The 19364-nt window shown below is 42.2% G+C and overlaps 1 protein-coding gene across 4 annotated transcripts in view; it reads left to right on the top strand.

Annotated features, from left to right (window-relative positions):
- Positions 1-19364, top strand: part of DSCAM (DS cell adhesion molecule) — a 687554-nt gene that overhangs the window by 598987 nt on the left and 69203 nt on the right. For all 4 annotated transcript variants that reach the window (XR_011495418.1, XR_011495417.1, XM_014839281.3 and 1 more), the window contains exon 20: positions 5643-5776. Coding sequence is in view for 2 of the 4 variants with exons in the window: in XM_014839281.3 (XP_014694767.2) it covers positions 5643-5776 (134 nt within the window). In the remaining 2 variants the exon portion in view is untranslated. The remainder of the gene's footprint in view (positions 1-5642; positions 5777-19364) is intronic.

Here is a 19364-nt window from a genome sequence, read left to right as displayed (position 1 = left end):
CTGCTCGTGGCTCAGAGATGCCACTGTAGAGTTTGGGGCTCAGGCGGATCTGGCTACCACGGTGGACCACATGTACATATGCACACACGCACACACACTCACACACACAGTGAACACATATGCCACACACCCCTCCTCCCCACACACACACCACATGCACAATCACACTGCATGTGGACATTCTCACACACCACACACAGGCACGCGCGCCACACAAACCACACACCTGAACACCACCAACACATACACACATCACATATACACACCACACACACACACACACAAACACACACACAAACCTACCTTTGGCTGATCACCAAACCAGAAAAATGATGGTGACAAAAATGAAGCTGACTGAAGTGTCCGTGTGGGTACTTAGACTTCTGTCATCCTTCAAACCAAGGCAATATTTCTCAGAACGCTGACGTTGATGTTTTACATTAAGTTACATTATCAGAGGGCTTAACTGTATAAATTCATTTTCTATGATGTATAACAAATTACCACAAACTTAGCACCTTAAAACAATTCAGATTTATTATCTCACTGTGCCCTTGGGTCAGAGGTCCAGGGACGGGTTAGCTGGAGTCTCACCGACTGAGAGCGAGGTGTTGGCTGGGGCTGTGGTTTCTTCTGAGATCAGGTCCTCTCCCAAGCTCGCTGGTTGCTGGCAGGATCCAGTTCCTTGCGGCTGTGGGGCTGACACTGTCTCCCCAGCTCTGAGGCCACCCACTCTCCCCGTCATCTGGTCCCTTCCCAGCATGGCACTTTGCTTCTTCATGGCCAATGGGAGAGAGTCTCTGACTTCAGATCTCTCTGACTTCTTCCATCTCTGACCTCTAGACCCTCTTTTAAGGGGCTCATTTGATTAGGTCAGGCCCACCCAGGATATTGTCCTTTTGATTTGCTTAAAGTGGACTTATTAGGACTTTAATTATGTCTACAAAATCTCTTCACCTTTATCACATACTGTAATCTGACCATGGGAGTGATCTGTCCACCATAGTGACAAGTACCACCCATATTTGAGGGAAGAAGTTATACAGGTATCTACGTCACAGGTCAAGAATCTTGGGCACCATCTTAGAATTCTGTCTCCCACACTTTAGTTGATGAAATCATTTTTCCACTCTCTTGTACTGAGGATCTAGCATGTTCCAGATACTAGTCTGGGTACTGGAGACACAGCAGAGAACAGGATGGGCATGGCAGGGCTTGTAGGCTGCTGTGGGAGACAGATGCTTATCAATCACTCCTGAGTGGATAGTGACAAGCGCTATGAAGGAGAAGAGTCTTGAGAGAACATGGGAGCCCTGACCTAACCTAGGCTACTGGTCAGAGAAGACTTTCTCAAGGAAGTGATATTTAGCAGAACCTGAGAAATGAGTAAGAGTTGCCAAGGAAAAGGTGGAGGATTGGAAAAATTTCAGACAAAAAGAACCCAAAGCCCTAGATCAGCGTGTGTCAAGGGCCTGGGGTGGGAGAAGTGTACCACTTCTAAGGACCTAAAAAGGGGTCCAATGTTGTAGGACAACATCAACTCAGGAGGAGAGCCCAAACACTGACCTGGCATGTCCACGAGGAGGTCACACCAACCTTACACATTCACTGAGGAGGAGGGGGCTGGGAAGAGAATTCTTGGTTCTGGCTCTTGCAACCAAGGAGAGGGCTGTGCCATTTCCTGAAATGGAGGACAGGAGGAGGGCAGCCTTGGGAGAGAAGATGGTGAGCCCTGTTTTGGACATGGTAGGTCTACAGTGCCTATGAGTCAGAGTGGCGATGCCAGTGGCTATTATGTATGTGAGAAATAAGAGCATCTGCAGCTCAGAAGGTGGGTCTGGGCAAATGGGGAGAATGTAGAGGAGATGGTCCCCTGGAGCTGTGCTCTGTACTTCAACAATCAAATCTGGAGTCAGAAATTCACTCAACATTGGCCAGGAATTCGTGAAAAATTCCCAGGCTTGCCTATACCTTCATAAGAAAAAGCAGATTACCAAAATGTAATCTGATGACTAGAGAGGTTTTAAGAAAACGTGTCCCGAACAGACTGTCCTACTCCGCCTCTGTCTTCTGCAACTCTCAACGTTCGGTGTTTATTATTCAACACTGAGTCACAAAGTAAAGGCTAGTATCCTTTAGTGATGTGTAATGTAAGGAAATGATGACGGTTATTACCAACAATAGCTGGAATTTATTTAGTGCTCACTGTACGCAGAATTCCATATAAATTCTTTACTCGAATTCTCTCTCATAATCCTACCAGTAAAGCCATAAATAGCTATAATTATTCTCCGCACTTCACAGATGAGGAAGCTAAGGCTTATCAGAGAAGTCAATGAACTTTCTCAGGACCAAGAACTTTGTGGTAGAGGTGGACAAGCCAGCGTGGGGCTGCTGGACCCATGTCTTTAACCATTGTGGTATAATCCAAACCTGAACTAAAATTTTAAATTCTATCTCTTAAAGTGTTGGCTCAGCAATCCAGAAAGCTTTGCCAGAATGTCTTGTTCCTCAGTTTCTATATAGTTATTATTTTTTCGTACAAAATTCTAATAACCATGTAAGGAAAGGCTGAATCAGATAGATCATAAGTCAGTGTATGGGGAGCCAGGTGGGGGTTTAGGTGGTAAGTTCAGTAAAAGCCCTTTGAACTGATGCGATCAAGACAAGTTAACGGAAATAGTCAGCTAAAACAAGGAATCAATAAACTTTACCGTGACCAAGAAACATTGTATTTTAACTTAAAATATATAAATATAGATTTATTCTCTAATCGTTCTCTAATCAAATGATCCAGGCTCATTTCTTTAATTTTTGGTGAAGAGATTAGAGTCCTAGGTCATCTTTTATTCCATGAACCATTCATCATGGATCATCTGCAATTTCCATTTAAGTTTCTTGATAATGGCATAAAAGCAAGTTGCCAATTGCCAACAATCTGTTTCCTTGCAATTTCTTTGTGTTTGTCTTGATTTTTGCCATGTGTCCCATTCTTCTCAATTGTCTTGCCCCAAACCTAATTGAACCTCTTTTTAAAAAAAAATTACCTTTAAGAAAGCTTTTCCAAAGAAGTCCCATTAATTGTCGTAGAAACAGCTTGCTTTTGCACTAATATTTCATTGGTTGACATAATTAATTAAATTGCATTTCCATGACAAGCATGATTGTCACAAACAGGGGGAACACATACATGACTGACTCCGGTTAAGCAGTCACTCAAGTGGTTGTTGCCCAAGTACTTTGGCTCCTAGAGAGAAGCTGGCCAGAGGGAGTGCTCAGCCCGGTAGATGCTGGCCAGGGAGTTGCTTTCCAGAAGGAATGGAGAGTGCTGGCTAAGCTGGAGCGCTCACTGGGATGGAAATATTAAGTCAATGTCCACTCCATCCTTGGTGTTCAGAAGGAGCCCTTGAGGCTCCGAATCAGGTGATGAATTTGTGGATGTCTTGGCTCTTGCCCTCACCTATAGGAAACCTAAGCACATATGCCCTCCGTCCTCAGGACAACATTGCCTTGTTCCCAAGGACTTACTGATCCAGGCTTCATCACTTGGGTGTGTTCCCTTTTCTAGACCTTCTGCTGTCAGCAGCACTCACCAAAAACTGATCCCAAGATTTTATATTTTCAAATGGTGGCAGTGTCCCAGCCCAAGTTAACTCTCACTGGAGTTGTTGGCTTTGTCGTTTTGAACTAGAAGAGTCAAGGTGACAATTATGAGACACACACTCAACTCCAGAGGTACTTACTGAGCAATTATGTTGTTGTTGGAGCAGGAAGAGACTCAGAGATTCCTCCAGGGGCTCACAAGGGATGTATATTAGTTTGAATGTCAAGACCTACATCAAGGCAGGGACCACTCTCCACATGGACAGTTAGACCAGTGAGGAACAAGCAAGATCCTTGAGGCTTTCCTCGTAGCAATATGAATGCTCTTTCCTCTTCTCCCTGTGTCCTGTCCACCCCACCCCATCCTCCTTCTTCAACTTGGAAAACAAAAGGATGGGGAGTGGGATGTGCATTCAATCTCTCTCCCAAATTATGCTTAATATCCTTAGCACCGTTCTCTGCCATCTTAGATGGTTTACAGAGGCGAGTTTGTTCTCTATACGAACTGTGAATCTTTGACAAAAAATCCAGACTCATGCAAAATGTTTCTGTACCTCTCCTGACCCAAAAGTGTCACTATTAAAAAGTGTTTTGGGGCCGGCCCCGTGGCACAGCGGTTAAGTTCACACGTTCCGTTTCAGTGGCCCGGGGTTCGCCGGCTCGGATCCCGGGTGCGGATCTACACACCGCTTGGCAAGCCATGCCATGGCAGGCATCCACATATACAGTAGAAGAGGATGAGCACAGATGTAGCTCAGGGCCAATTTTCCTCAGCAAAACAAAGAGCATTGGTAGCAGATGTTAGCTCAGGACTAATCTTCCTCAAAGAAAAGAAAAAAAATGTTTTGGGCAAGGAAGAGTGATCTCTGATGACTGAGGTAGTTCGCCCTCATTCCTCTCTAACTCAGGAGGCGAGATGTACATCCCCAGCCTGTTCAAAGCCAAACACGGTAGCAGAAACAAGAATGACCCAGAAACTAAATTCTCCCGCTGTTCAGAGGCAAGAAATCAGCTGGGACTGAAATGAGTAGGGAAGGCTCCCAGGAAAACAGGCACTTGAACTGATTGTTCTAGTTCTGTTAAAGAAACAATTCTTCATGACACTCATTAAAGAACGATAAGGCAGACTTTGTTCAGGGCAACTATCGCAAGGTGTAGGTGTAGGTATAGGGTCTGCCGCAATGGGGTTTTGCAGTAGAGGAGACAGAGTGGGCTCATCACCGAATACAAGTGAAAGTGGGAATTTATAGCCGAGGAGTGGAAGGGAAGGGGCGGGGATATTGGAGGGAGAATTACTAAGAGGAAACCTGAGGGATAAGGGGCGTTCTGACTAAATCCGTCTAACAGGATTCTCGCTGAAGGCAGGCTCGGATGATCAGATATTACCTTGGGGATGGTGGAGAATGAGGACTTTGATCAGATATCAAGGGTGATGAGACACTGAGGGGCTTCTGGCTGCACTGACTTAGATTCTTGCTAAAACGGGGCTCTCAAAGGACCTGCCCAAGGACAGGGCTTAGTGGGGCTCAGAGGCCACCGGTCAGAGAGAGACTGCCAGTTCCTAGGGCTGCTGTTACAGTACCACAGAGAGGGGGCTTCAACAACAGAAATGTATTGTCTCACGGTTCTGGAGGCCAGAAGTCCAAAATCAAGGTGTGGGCAGAGTTGGTTCCCTCTGAGGACTGTGAGGAAAGAATCTGTCCCAGGCTTCTCTCCTTGGCTTGTAGACAGCATCTTCTCCCTGTGTCCTCGCATCATCTTCCCTCTACGCATGTCTCTGAATCCAAATTTCCCTTTATTTTGTAAGGACACCAGCCATGTTGGACTAGGACCCACGCTGATGACCTCACTTTAACTTGCTCTCCTCTGTCAAGACTCTGTATCCAAATAAGGTCACATTCTGAGATGCTAGGGGTTAGGGCTTCAACATAGGGATGTTGAGCCTGGGCCCAACTGGAAGAGGGGGTCGTGTTGGGCAGAGTGGACCTGAGCACTGTGTGGAAGCTGCATTTTTGTGACTAAACACTCGCCTCTTCTAGTTCCAGGTCCTCCCGCGGGAGTCAAGGCAGCTGCGGCCTCCGCCTCCACGGTCTTCGTGTCCTGGCTCCCCCCTCTCAAGCTGAACGGCATCATCAGAAAGTACACAGTGTTCTGCTCCCACCCCTATCCCACAGTAAGTTGGTGAATAACCAGGTGCCTTTCCAGCATGTTCCAGGAACAAGCTACCAGACGCATTTGGGCCAGTTTCGGTCCTTCCTTTCCCACCTACTTGGGTCTTTCCAGTGGTTTTTATTTTTCCCCCGTTGTCTCCACATACAAAGAAACATCCTCATTTGCACCTCACTTGAAAATATACGTTGGAATCATTAAAAGGGACACAATTGTCTGGAATTATTGTTTCTATTTGGCGAGTTCGTACAAAACTGCCAGCCAGCGTATCAAAATCCAACCCCTGAGGATTTAATTGTGCCTTAATTGATAGTCAGTGGACATCACCTACTGATTTTTCTCTTGGACTCATCATTCAAGTCACTTCGTGCCTTCTCTGTCTCCCTTTCTTCCTCCCTCCCTCCTCTGCTCCCACCTCCAGCCCATCCTCCCTCTCTGCCCCATCCCCCCACTGAAAAAGAGCAGCTGGCAAACCCCTGTTCTAGACATGAGGGACTTTAATGAGTATCTATGACCCTTACAATAGTCAGCTTAGTTCATTGTGAAGGAAATAAAAGTTAGAGTACTTAATATTTCAAAGTGTTTATCACTCATGTTATTACTACTAAATAGCAACATAGAGTTAAGCTATTTCTCAGACCAGATACAAAAGCATATGAAAAAGGGAAATTTAGAGAAAAGAAAGGAAACATAGTTCATCAAAATTTACGATGTCTTCATAGAAATTGGATGACATCCTCTGAGGTAGGCACTGTGTCTAAGCCATCTTTTAGCTCCCAGTCCCCGGTATAGAACTTGACGTGTGTAGTCACTCAGTAAGCTTTTTTGGAGTGAATACAGAATTAATTTTGTTTTCATTGTGGTAAAATACACATAATGAAATTTACCATTTTAGCATACAGTTCAGTGGCATGAAGGACACCCACAGTGTTGGGCAACCTTCACCACCATCCATCTCCAGAACTCTTCATCTTCCTCCAACTGAAACTCTGTCCTCAATAAACACTAACTCCTCATTCTCCTCCCCCAGCCCCTGGCAGCCACCATTCCACTTTCTGTCTCTATGAATTCAACTACTCTAGGTACCTTATACAAGTAGAATCATACAGTGTTGTCCTCTTTGTTTTGTTTTGTTTTGTTTTGTTTTTGGTGAGGAAGATTGGCCCTGAGCTAACATCTGTTTCCAATCCTCCTCTTTTTGCTCGAGGAAGATAGGTCCTGAGCTAACATCTATGCCAGTCCTCTTCTATTCTGTGTATGGGACACTGCCATAGCATGGCTTGATGAGCAGTGTATAGGTCCACACCCGAGACCCAAACCCATGAACCCCAAGCTACTGAAGTGTAGTGCATAAACTTAACCACTACACCAACAGGACAGCCCCACACTGTTGTCCTTTAGTGACTGGCTTATTTCACTCAGCGTAATGTCTTTCAAGGTTCATCCATACTCTGGCATGTGTCAGAATGTCCTTCTTTTTTAGGGCTGAATAATATTTTTGAACTAATTTACTAGTTAATCTTTCAACTAAATTGATACAATTTCCCAGGTCTAGAGTCTGTAGGGGACCCAAAGACCCTGTGGCTCCCCAGACAGTCAGCATGATTAACCATGGGGAGACAACGGAGAGCGTGTGTGCAGCTCACAGAGGTCGGTCCATGTCTCTGCTGAAAAATATCAAGTTGTATGTCCCTCTGTGTCTATGTCAACAGCCGCACCTCTGCAGTCGAAGTAGATTTAAATGTAAAATGGTCAGAGTTGGGTTCCAGGACTTTTTTATGGGTTCCTTATTTGGTTTCAAATATGCTGTTATTCTCACGGGGTGGATTCTACCATCAAAGCCCAGTGATGCAAGGCAGTAGAGATGCTGAGATGAAAAGCTAGGAAATTCTGTTCCTCTGCTTGGAGAGCCAAGCCAGTGCTCCCCTGTGTCACCTCTGATTCTCTCACTACCCTAATGTAGCACCGTGTTTACCAAAGAAAGACCAGATTATTCCCGAAGTAAAGAGAACCCGTATTCCACCAGAATGTGGAGTGCTTCTTGTTGCTCTTCGTGCCATCATTCAGCTATCTATTTGCTAAACAATTCACCTTTGCTATTTTGAGTCCAACAAGCCAGAGAGAGACCAGCAGGGTACAGAGAACTCCAGCAGCTCGCTCTCATTCTGCCTTCCCAATCGAGTCTTTATCTCTAAACTAAAAACCCCAACCTGGCTTATTTGAACTTAGCCCGGAGTGACTGACGCTTGGATGAGAGCGCTCCCCTTTGTGGACGCTGTGGGCCGTATTGGCCCGGATCCTCCCAGCCTACAAATTACATGCAATCAAGAAGGAAGAGTACTATCCTGAAAACATGATCAAACAGCCTGTAGGATGGATAGAAATGATTTGCCCAGGGATTTCCATTGTCTCTCCATGCACGGAACAACGGGATTGGACCATCTGGTACCCTCTCAACAAGAGCCTTCCAAAAACGACAACCAGAAAAGGTGGGAAATAGCAACTGAGTTTCTCACCTAGTTGATGTCTTACAATCACTAGCAGGGTGTCTGCCTTTTGACCATATTAGAAAACACTATAGATCTAGAAATATGACTGTCATGAGGTGCCTGTAGTCTTCTGAGCTACAAGCAATTTATTAAATTTTGCAAGAAGGATCCAGAACCCCAGTCCTGTCCTCAATAAAGGGAAGTGAACCAGAATCAGTTTCATTCCATCTCTGGAGCCACATTGAGATTCATCTATTTCAAACATCATTTAAGACCACGAGGACTGTTTTCTCTAATAGGCTTCAATTTTTAGAGCAGTTTTAGGTTGACAGCAAAAATGAGCAGGAGAGACAGAGATTTCCCATACGAGGCCTATTTTTAAAACAAAATAATACCATAACAAGTAAAGATCAGAGAGAGCTAATACGTTTCTCTTAGAGGTGACTACTTGAAAACCTCATCTCTTATTCTGTTTTTTCGGATGGAATCACTGAGAAACTATAAATTACTGGAAAGGGAGATTTTTTTCCCCCATCTTTAGTTTCTATAATTTTAAGTCAGAAAACAATGCTATCAAATTTTCCGGGGCTTTTTCCTTTCTGTCTATGTGTCAGAATAAACACCAGAGGGCAGTCTTAGCTCTGTATATTTGTCTTGCTCATCTATCTGAATTTTTTCCTTGAAATGATTTCATAGTTGAATGTAGAACATGAGAGGATAAATCAGGACACACTATACTCTGTAATTTAATCTTCTTTATAAGAGTCCCTTAGCTAACCTTCTTGCTGATGTCAGTTTTCTCTCAAGATCCCTAATTCATCTTCCTCGTGAAAGGACCTTGTGAAATGACACAGGCGCCGCTCTCTTCTCCAACACGTAAAATGCGTTTTCTAATAAAAGGCATTTGTTTCATGGTGTTCTCTCAGTTCAGCATAGTAAAAGATATTGGAATTTGAAACTTTGTATGTCAACAGACAAGAAACTGTAAATTCAACAAAAGACTGGTTTTCTAAAAGTGGGGCTGGGGAAACTGGAGTCTATCCGTGAGGGGAGCAAATGCAGAGTCATCGACCTGCCCCATCAGGGATTCAAAAAGCAAAGTCTCAAAGCTCATTTGCTCCAGAACCTCAGCCACATGATTTTTGGACTGTGGCTGTTGATTTTAACATACAATGATCTGAATGATCAATTCGCACACTATGATAAGCCATGAAAATCCAAAGAAGCAAGTTAACCTTGTAAGGTTCTGGGTGGAAAGCAGCCATGCTGGATTTTCCTCTCCGCTACTCCCCACGTAAAAGCAGTCTGTGAAAAATTGTGTGTACTAAATAAACACCGGGATATAGAAATCATCTGTTTTACAATGTTAAGCTGATTGACATAGAGCTTAAAAGGTGAAATTAGATAGCACACACTTCTCATTACTGAAGAATAAAAAAATTGTGTCAGTGAGCTGTGATCCACATCAATTATTCCAGTTTCAGATGATAATCTTATCCATTATCATAGTAGGTGCTGAACAGATGTTGCTGAACGAGCAAATGAGATTGTACTAGTATTCTTGACCAAAAGGAGACTTTGGGCAACTAACTCTGCACGATGTTGCCCACCATTTGGAATTAAGCAAGTCTTCTGGGAAGCAAGGAGAGTAACTTTCACCAGGTCCAGATAACTTTCAGTCCAAAGCAGCAGGTGTGTCTTTGCCTCCCAACCCTCCCACAACTGCATTTAATAAACCAGAGTGGGGCTGAGGACAAGAGACAGTGGCCTCAGAGAACCAGAAATGCTCAGGGATCTCAAGTCAAAACATGGTGCAATAATGGAATCAGGCAAGTAGTATCTGACTTGACCATCTCTATTTATACTGATATTCATCGCAATGTTCTTTGTTCCTAGCTCAGAAGACACCCTGGACCTCCTGGTCGTAAAATTCCATCACCTCTTCCTAATGTTCTTCCTATTTTATTTCGTTTTAGCGTGGCATTCCATTGTAAAGCCATTTGTTTTTACATTCTCTCTTTCTTAGCTTCCATTACCCTTTTATTCTTTCTCTTTTGTTGCTCCCTCACCTTTGACCCCCTACCGTTAAATGTAGGCATTTTTCACTATTCCTCCTTTATTCTCTTTACATGTTCTTTACTATCTCCATGGCTCATTGAATCTATTCTCATAATTTAACTGGCATCTAAAGTTAAGGAGCACAAAATTTTTATCCCTAATCTTGACAATCTTAGAGAACCAATCAGTCCTCATGGAGACCCCACCAGTCCCTCACGTCCCACCAGTCCAGAGCCAAATTCGCTCTTGCCCCACTTCTCTTCCTGTTTCCCAGCTGAGCTAACGATCTAACAATATCCTTTGTCCTCTGACCAGAAGCCTTAAGGTTACCTTTGATGCCTTTCTTCTTCTCCACTCGTTATCTGATTGGCTACCAAATCTTTTCTTCATTTGCACAGCAAATCTATGTAGAGCAGTACTCTCAGATAGACACTGAGCCAGCTTCCAAGGTGCGTCAGTGGGGAGAGGCTGAGTTATGCAGCAAAACAAGGAAGCCTAAAGTCTCAGTGATTTACACAGACAGTTTTTGTTTCTTTCACATTCATGTCCACTGTGAGTTGTGATAACTGCTCCAACTTACCTTCACTCCAAGAAGGACCCATGAGAGTTTTATGGCAGAGGGAAAGAAGTCTTTGGAGGGTCTGCTATAGACATTAAATTGGCCCTCATTTGTCACATGGCCTCACCCAACCACAAGGGAACAGGAAGTACAACCTTAACATGCACCCCGCAGACGGCAAACCAGAATAGAGACCAGCTCTAATGACTACCGTGGGACTGCTGTGACAAAGGGCAGAGTGTGTTTCTTTAAGGAGTTCCTAACTTGAGGAGGGCAGATAATATCAGAGATCATTATGTTCTGTGTGAGGTGGCAAAGGTCACAAGAGTGGAATGCACAGCAGAGGATGACACAGGAACACGGGCGATGGGGGTGTTACTCAAACAATAGGGTCAGAGATAGTTTCTTGGGACATATATAAAGCCCTAGCTTGCAGGAGGGGAATTTTACTTGATGAGAGGATATTATGATCAGAGGAAATAGCATCTGCAAAATGACATCCAGTCATGAGGATTCTCTCTCTGCAAAGTCTTTTTAATCCTCCCCGTTTCTTTCATGCCCACTGCCATTGCCTTGGTTCAAGTCCTCGCCTGGGGAACCAAAACTGGGTCAGAAGCCGTTCCAATACCTGTCTCAGCTCCCAGTCCATTGTCTGCATCACGGCCATAAGTATTCTTTCAAATTCTTGGTCTGATCCTATCACTCCCTTGTGCAAATTTCTTGACTTCTCCCCTTTTACCTAAAAAAATTAAAATCCAAAATCCTCAATATGATCTGTACAGATTTCCACAATCCGGCTCCAATTCCTTTCCAGTCTCATACTCTACCAAACTGCCCCCATCTGGTATCTCAACTACGCCAGGTCTCGTGTGTGTGTGTTTGTGTGTGCGCGTGAGTGTGTGTCTGTATTGGGTCCTCCTTCCCTTTTCCCCCTCATCTTCTTATGTAAAAATGTTTATTCTTAAGGCTCAACTTAAATGCTGTGTTATTTATTCCACCATTTTTGAGCACTTCCTCAAAATGTGTTCTAGTCCCATCTGCTAAATGCTTTATCCCTGTGGTTTCCAAACTTGTTTTTTCATGGCTCACGATAGGAAATAGATTTTATAATCACAATCCAGGACGTGCACAACAAAAGCTTCGTAAACAAAACTCACGCTTACTACACGTGAGGCATTCTGATATTTTCTGTTCTTTTGGGGTTTTTTTCTCCTCTATTTTATTTTTTAAGCGATTGTCATGACCCACTAAATTGCTTTCATGACTCACATTTTTTAAAATGCCGTTTTTCAACAGTTAATTCTGATGACGACCTTATGCAGAAGAGGTTGTTATTATTATCTTCACTGGACTGGTACTGAAACGGAGACTGTGCAATTTGGCCAGGACCACACAGCTCAGCAAGGAAAAGACAGAGTCTGCAAACCACAGGTTTCTGAGCTCGGGGTCTGGGCTCTTCACTCTGACGCCTACTGCCTTCCTTGGGAAGGTGGCCCCATCTCACTTCAAGGATCCTCGGCGTTGATCGCTAACGTCCCTTTGGTGTAACCATAATATCTCGCATTATCGTGAGACGGGGACATGGTTGAGCCCCTAGAATCAGTTTCCTCAGCGCAGGAACCACAGCTAGTCACTGTTATGCCTTCAGAAAATCTAGTATTATGCTGACATAGTGGATGTTCAGCAAATGTTGTGTTGAATTAAATTTTATGGATGATGACTGGGAGTCATCCAACAGAGGTTAAGTTGTATAATGAAGTTTCTACTTAATAAGGCAGGAAAGTGTGTTATACACTTTGGGATGCTTTCTATCCCAGAAGGAGTTAGATAAAACACCTTTGCTTTTATTTTATTTATTTATTTATTTATTTTAAGATTGACCCTGCACTAACATCTGTTGCCAATCTTCCTCTTTTTTTCTTCTTCTCCCCAAAGCCCCCCAGTGCATAGTTGTATATTCTAGTTGTAGGTCCTTCTAGTTCTTCTATGTGGGACGCCACCTCAGCATGGCTTGATGAGCAGTGCTAGGTCCACACCCAGGATCCAAACCAGTGAAACACTGGGGCGCTGAAGTGGAGCGCATGAACTTAACCACTTGGCCATGGGGCTAGCCCTTTTTTTTTTTTTTTAAGTGTCTTCATGGTTTATCTTTTTTTCTTTTATTGTGGTCATAACAGCTTATAACATTGTGAAATTTCAGTTGTACGTTAATATTTGTCACACACCATATAAGTGTGCCATTTTGCCCCCTGTGCCCACCCTCCACTCCCCTTCCCCTTGGTAACCACTACATTCTTCTCTTTGTCCATAACTTTGTTTATAGTCTACAGATGAGTGAAATCATACGGTGTTTGTCTTTCTCTGTCTCAGCCCTATGCTTTTAAATCACTGACGTGACAGCCATTCTTCCTTAGTTCTATCTAAATGACACAATGGTGGGTCTCTTCTTTCTGTAACAGCAAAGCTAGAAATTATAGAAATGCCAACAGTTGGCATAAGAATGCACAGTCCTGTTCCATTTACACATGTGTATTTAATTTCCTGTTCATCAGAGCTTTGTTGTGTACTTGTGTGTGGTGCCCATGTATTAGTGCTCTTGTACTCAACCACATTGCACCAGAGTACTCAACATGGTCTCGTACAATCACATGGCTGGGATAAAAAGGCCTAGAAAAGTCTCCTTGAGACAGAGCGAGATCTACACATCCCAGACCTATGAAAACCAATTCTGGTTTTATAAAATCTCTTGGGAAGTATATTCTTGAAGCTTCCTTGGAAATACCTCAGAATTTCAAAGCCAATTCTGATGAAATATTGTTCTAAAGCAACTTTAAATTTTTTATGCTGCAATTTACATCTGTTTGTTAGAATTTGATCCTTTTGGGGAGTGGGAGGAGCATGTTATCTTTTATAATCTAGTCCTTTAAAAGTGGTCTTCATTCTCCTTTTACCTATCCTCAATGAACCAGCCAATAACTGCTCGATCTTTCTGTTGAATACATATTTTAGTATTCATTCAATTTCCTCAGTAATCATTCAATTTCATTGCCATCCAGTGATGCTGTCCAGTTGCTATAGTTGGTCAAAATGCAGGTGACACATACTCTAAGGTCGGGAGAAAGCTTTAAAATCCTGAGCCCAATTTTTTACTTTATGGAGCAGAGGAAAACAGAAGCATATATTCAAATAGAATTTCTGTACAGAAACAAGCCCTGGAAATCTCTTTTGAAGCTCAGTCCCACAAGATAGCCTGCCCAATTGTGCAGATAAATTGCCAATAAGTATTCTGGCTTCGAGATGGCACTCATTCAGACTAGACTGGAGTATATGCCCCTCTGAACGTGCTTCTCCAATGCTGCTTACTGCTTTCCAAGGAGCCACAGATTAAAATGCCATTTTGATCAACCACTTTTGGAGCCTTTGAAAGATTCCAGCTTTGAAAACATCTTATCTTTTTGATTTGGACTGACACAGACATGTGGTACTATTTAGGGAAATAAAAGGCTTTAAATCCTTTTCAATTAAGACCGTGGAAAATAGCTATTTTTTCCAATAATGTATGTTGTGCATATATTATTTTTTGATAAAGAAGAGCTTTTCTCACTAATTTCTTTCTTATATGCGAGAAGTTATAAGATGCTAAACTAGTTCTTTTGTGTGGAATGTGTTGAATAGATGATGGCAATCAAGTATGGCAGATGGTATGACAACAGAGAAGGCATGATCCAAAATTGTAGTAAATAGAGGTGGTTTTGTTAGAAAGAGCCTGGGAAATATAAGAATCCTGTAGTGCCAGAGTGGTAAATTGGACAGTGCCCTGATTCTAAATAATAACATGGAGATACTAGTTTCTTTCCTGCCTTTTCTGGATATCAACTTTCATTCACTTGCAAAACATTATAACAATAATTTTTATATTTGGAAGCCAAAAGATGATATATTTTGTTTGGAAAGCTTTTTTAAAAGTAGCCATAGTCATACATAGCCAATAGCAGCTACAGCAATCTCAGTAAAGTCAGAGGAAGCCACTAACACTGACCGGATGAAACAAGGATGCTATCTTTCTATAAGCGCTGGCCGTCCCAGTCTAGACTTTTAGGAAGGGCTTTGTGCCATATTTTCTCCTTTCGGAGATGAAAATAGTGAAATAAAATGGAAATAGGATCCAAATGTATTCTACGTAGGAATTTAAACAACAGAGGCAAATCTTAAACTGATCCAGCTAACTGCTTCTTCTTAATGTAATCCAGACCACTTCTCTGCCGCTAAACAGAAAGATTTTATATGCTCTGAAAGTGTTGTTGCTCTGTAATTAAGAGAGCGGTCCATTTGGTTTATTCCGTTTTGGGGGAGGTATTTTTAATCACTACTGTGAGCATTCTATCTACAAAATCAGAGCATTCAAGTGTTTTTTTTAACTGCCTGTTAATAATTAGATATTAAAGCACCACATTTCTTTGATAGAATTTTCAGTAAAAGATTAATTGAAATTCTTTAAAGTGGAATTCTTTTTATATCTGACAGACACACTGAACAGCCTGCGACTCCATGGTCATTCTCTACACATTTTTTTCCCCATTGTATTCAAATAACTTCTAGGTCCTTATTAAACTCACTTAGTACAGCAGGCATTTCCACAGTCCATTCCAGCTGGTGGTTAGTGGGTCCCAACGCTGGATCCCTGGGGAATAAGTGGAGGGAGGGGTGAGGAAGGACCACTCAGAGAGTCTGAACTCCACCCAGCAGGAAGAGAGATGGTAAGAGCATGAAGAGCATAATCCAAAGCGGAATAGAGATAAAGACCCTAAAGTACGTATAAATAAAGGGCAAATATGGCACCAGATTGAGGGGATTAAAGAAAGCTTACAAGGCTTTACAAGTTCATCCATTGAGCTAAATAGCAAGAGGGATTTGCCCATTATTGGGTAAACATCCAGTTTTATAGAAATTACTAAAGAGCACTTGAAGTAGCTCATTGTGGCTAATTTTATCTTATTTACTGGTTAAAAAGTATCTTAAACATGAGCAAGAATATTACACCAGCACCACAAGGCAGAAATCATTCTGGAATGAAAGTAGGTCTGGAAGACACTGTTCACAGGCTTTTTGTGGGGTGACACTGAAGCCCTGGGAGAGTAACCTTCCAGCAACGCTTACATTCTTTTGACAAGGCTACTGTCCAGTTCCTTAGAAATCCATGACTCCATCCGCCAGACCCAAGGCAATCGAGCAGAAATGTGGAACAGTGGAAATGAGCTGCGTGGCTTGGGTGTCACAAAGTTTATACCATCAGCTGAATTTTCCATTCTGGGTACAATTTTAGGAAGGCAAACATGTCAGAAGTCTTGTAAAAACTTGCTCTAAATATTTTTTTAATGAAATGCATGAAGTTTCCATTTACTTTCCTAGGCATTTTGCAAATATTAATCCATGTCCTCAACTATGACAGTGATAGTGTTAGAAAAGGAACGCAAAGGATTTAATTTCTAGATTTTAGTAAGAATTTGTTGGAATCCCACCATGCCTCATTTTAATTAACCTTCCATTTGCCACGCCATGATCATATCTTGGTCCTTGGGGAGGGACCTTACCTTATAATCTACACACTGGAGTTGAATTCAGTAAATGCCTGTGAATTCAAACTCAGCAACTGTTTTTGAGCGTTTCTTATTACTAGGTGTGACGTTAGGATCTTTCGCATAAATTTTCTTACCGTAATCCAAAGGAGGGATCTGTAGTCCAGCAAGTTTATGAGGCTGGCCCCAGGTGTCCTAGACATCTCGTTATCCCTCATCAGTCATGGGCCTCCATATTCCCACTGTGGTGGTGTCGGCATGACCCTCCAACTACCTCCTACAATAAAACCATGAACATTCCATTTGCAAACACAGTATTTGTGATAGCCCAATGGATAAACTACATAAATATTCTATATCTTAATTGTATGCCTCAAACAGAAAACCAAAGTCTTTCCTCAAGAACTCTGTGGATTATCCCTGTTAGGTGACATCAGCTAGAGAGAAGAACCTGCTCTTATTACTTCACAATCTCTAATGGACCAAGAAATAAATAACTGGCTGCCACTTAGAAGCCATTTCAATCGAGAGTGATTAATTAATAATAAATGTTAGGTCAACTCTGGATGCTGACAGAATCAACACGTTCAAATACATTTTAGATGAGGAAGAACAGACTTTTTTATCTCAAATGGCTAACAGGAGTTCATGATAGGCACAGAAGAATGACAACTCCAGTCTGTAAATTTCCTGTCTATTCCATCATGCCAGCACAGAGAAGAATCAAAAATGAGCTGCGGGGCAGAATTCCCCACCAAAACCCATGCTTATGCAAGAGATATGCCTGGCAGCAGAACTTCCTTAATGTTGATTGTTTCTGTGTTTCCGCAGGTCATGAAGTTAACTCTTAAGTCTTCCCTTAAAATAAATGGTTAGCCCAATTATGTTATCTATTCAAGATTAATTCACATTTTAAGCATAATAAATTCTTCTTGAATGGCTAATGTCTCTGTCTTAATTTTGAAGACAATAAGTCTAGAGAGTTGCAGTTCTAGAAGGAAATTAAACATTTAGATATTTCAATACGGAAAAATGTGTCTTTCTCCCCTCCCCACAAATTTCTTCCTTTGCCGCATTTGATTCCTTAATCTCTAAGAAAGTGGGAGTTTGCTTCTCTTATGCTGCAATTTCATGTTTTGTTGCCCTTGAGAGTCAAGCTCTCCTCTGTCACTTTTTATTCCCTCCACGCTCCATTAATACTTCAAAGTCTGTGATGTGTTGACCTAGCTGAAGTATTGGGAGAAATTTGGAAATAAAATCCATCCCTTCTCATCGAACATTCTCAGTATTTAGGAGGGAGTGTCATATAATGAAATGCATGTGAAATCAGCAAGTCAGCTTAAACACTATTGGATCGTTGTGTTGGAATATCTGATGTCCAATAAAAAGACGATTAATGAAACATAGACATAATCAATACTACTATATTTCATATAAAATATTGAGGAAAATGTTTCATAAGGAAACAATATTCATGCTCCCTCTTTCTCAGAGCAAGCGTTTTTGGCTGAGCATTAAGGAAAAGGATTTAATCAAATGGACTTGCTTCACTACCCTGAATGAGCTTGACTCATTTTTTTCCCATTTAGCTCTTTTTTTCTCACCTGTTGCCACCCCTTGAAATTGTTAATAGTTGAATTATGCACTATCTATAGATAAGTGATGCTGTTTAAAGTAAATGTTATATAATTTGCAATACACCCTTGTATAGGAGCTACTTCGTGCCTACGGACTTCCCTTTTGAGGCATCCAGTCTTGCTCTCTCCCGTGGGGTCCGTGTGTAAGCATCTTTACCCCAGCCAGCCCCAGCACAGCCTTCTCTCCCATTGTGAGCAGGGCTATCCTTTGCCATTATGGCTAGCCTTAGCCTTCTCAGCTGTGACTCACTTGCCAATCTCTATGTCCTTCCAGACTCCAAGATCTCTGAGTGGTTTTCTTGGAGCTCAAAGACCCCTCTCACCCCTAGGTGGGAATGCACACAGACCTCTCTCAACAGAAAAGTCCTTATTCCTGACTCAGCCTCTTATGGGGCCCAGAGATGCTGATGGGCAAAGCCTCAGAACCAGAAAGCCCTGCATATGTGATCTCATGTTTCTTGTTAGGAGAAAAGGTACTGGCATCTTCGGCACTATTCTCACCTTTTAAGGCCATTGCTAAAACTTCAAGACAATAGGAAAAGTCACATTTAATATCCAGTGACATATATTAAAAAGAAAACATATCAACTCTTCGATTGCTTAAGATGTGCAGCTGGCAACTTTCTGCTTGCCCTTCTGCTGAGACCAGAAAAAAAGTGCCTAATTATGGCAGTCATCAGGGGAATGCAGTGGCATCAAAGGGTGGCAACGCCAGTGCAACTGACTTTCCCAAATAAACAGTAGGAACCTTGAACAGCTTGACTATTCCGTTCCAACCTAATCTATAGAGAAACATCATTCCAACTGGAGGAATTTTCTATAAATAAACCTTTTACTTCAGCTCTTGGTTAATCTTCCATATAAATAGTGAACAAATATTTTTGCATAGGAAATCATATTTTTACCTTTGATTTTAGCCATGCTTCATGTTGCAGGTAAAAATTAAATAAAATACATGTTTTAGTGATAGTCAAGGACCAATGGCACCTTATAGACAGGATACTTGTTGAGTTTCAACTAAAAGCTATGTACTCTTCACAGGAAATCCTAAATTTGTAAATACATTTTAATGCTCTGTTAATGCAGTTGTTACACTTTGCACATCATTAAGCTTTGTAAAATTAATTTGGCAACAACGTAGCCTTGGAACATGGCAGAATGCAAGTACACACAGTCTTGGGATTATTTCCTCAGTTTGCCAGGAGGCAAGCCAAATTCCCTCTGAAATTCTGGAGGCATTAATTTTCCCATGATTTTCTGAAGATGAGAGAGG

The sequence above is a fragment of the Equus asinus genome, chromosome 18 (genome assembly GCF_041296235.1).
Source record: "Equus asinus isolate D_3611 breed Donkey chromosome 18, EquAss-T2T_v2, whole genome shotgun sequence".
In the NCBI taxonomy this organism is placed as follows: Eukaryota; Metazoa; Chordata; class Mammalia; order Perissodactyla; family Equidae; genus Equus; species Equus asinus.
The sequence above is the reverse complement of the archived record's forward strand: the minus strand, read 5'-3'. Positions and strand labels throughout refer to the sequence as shown.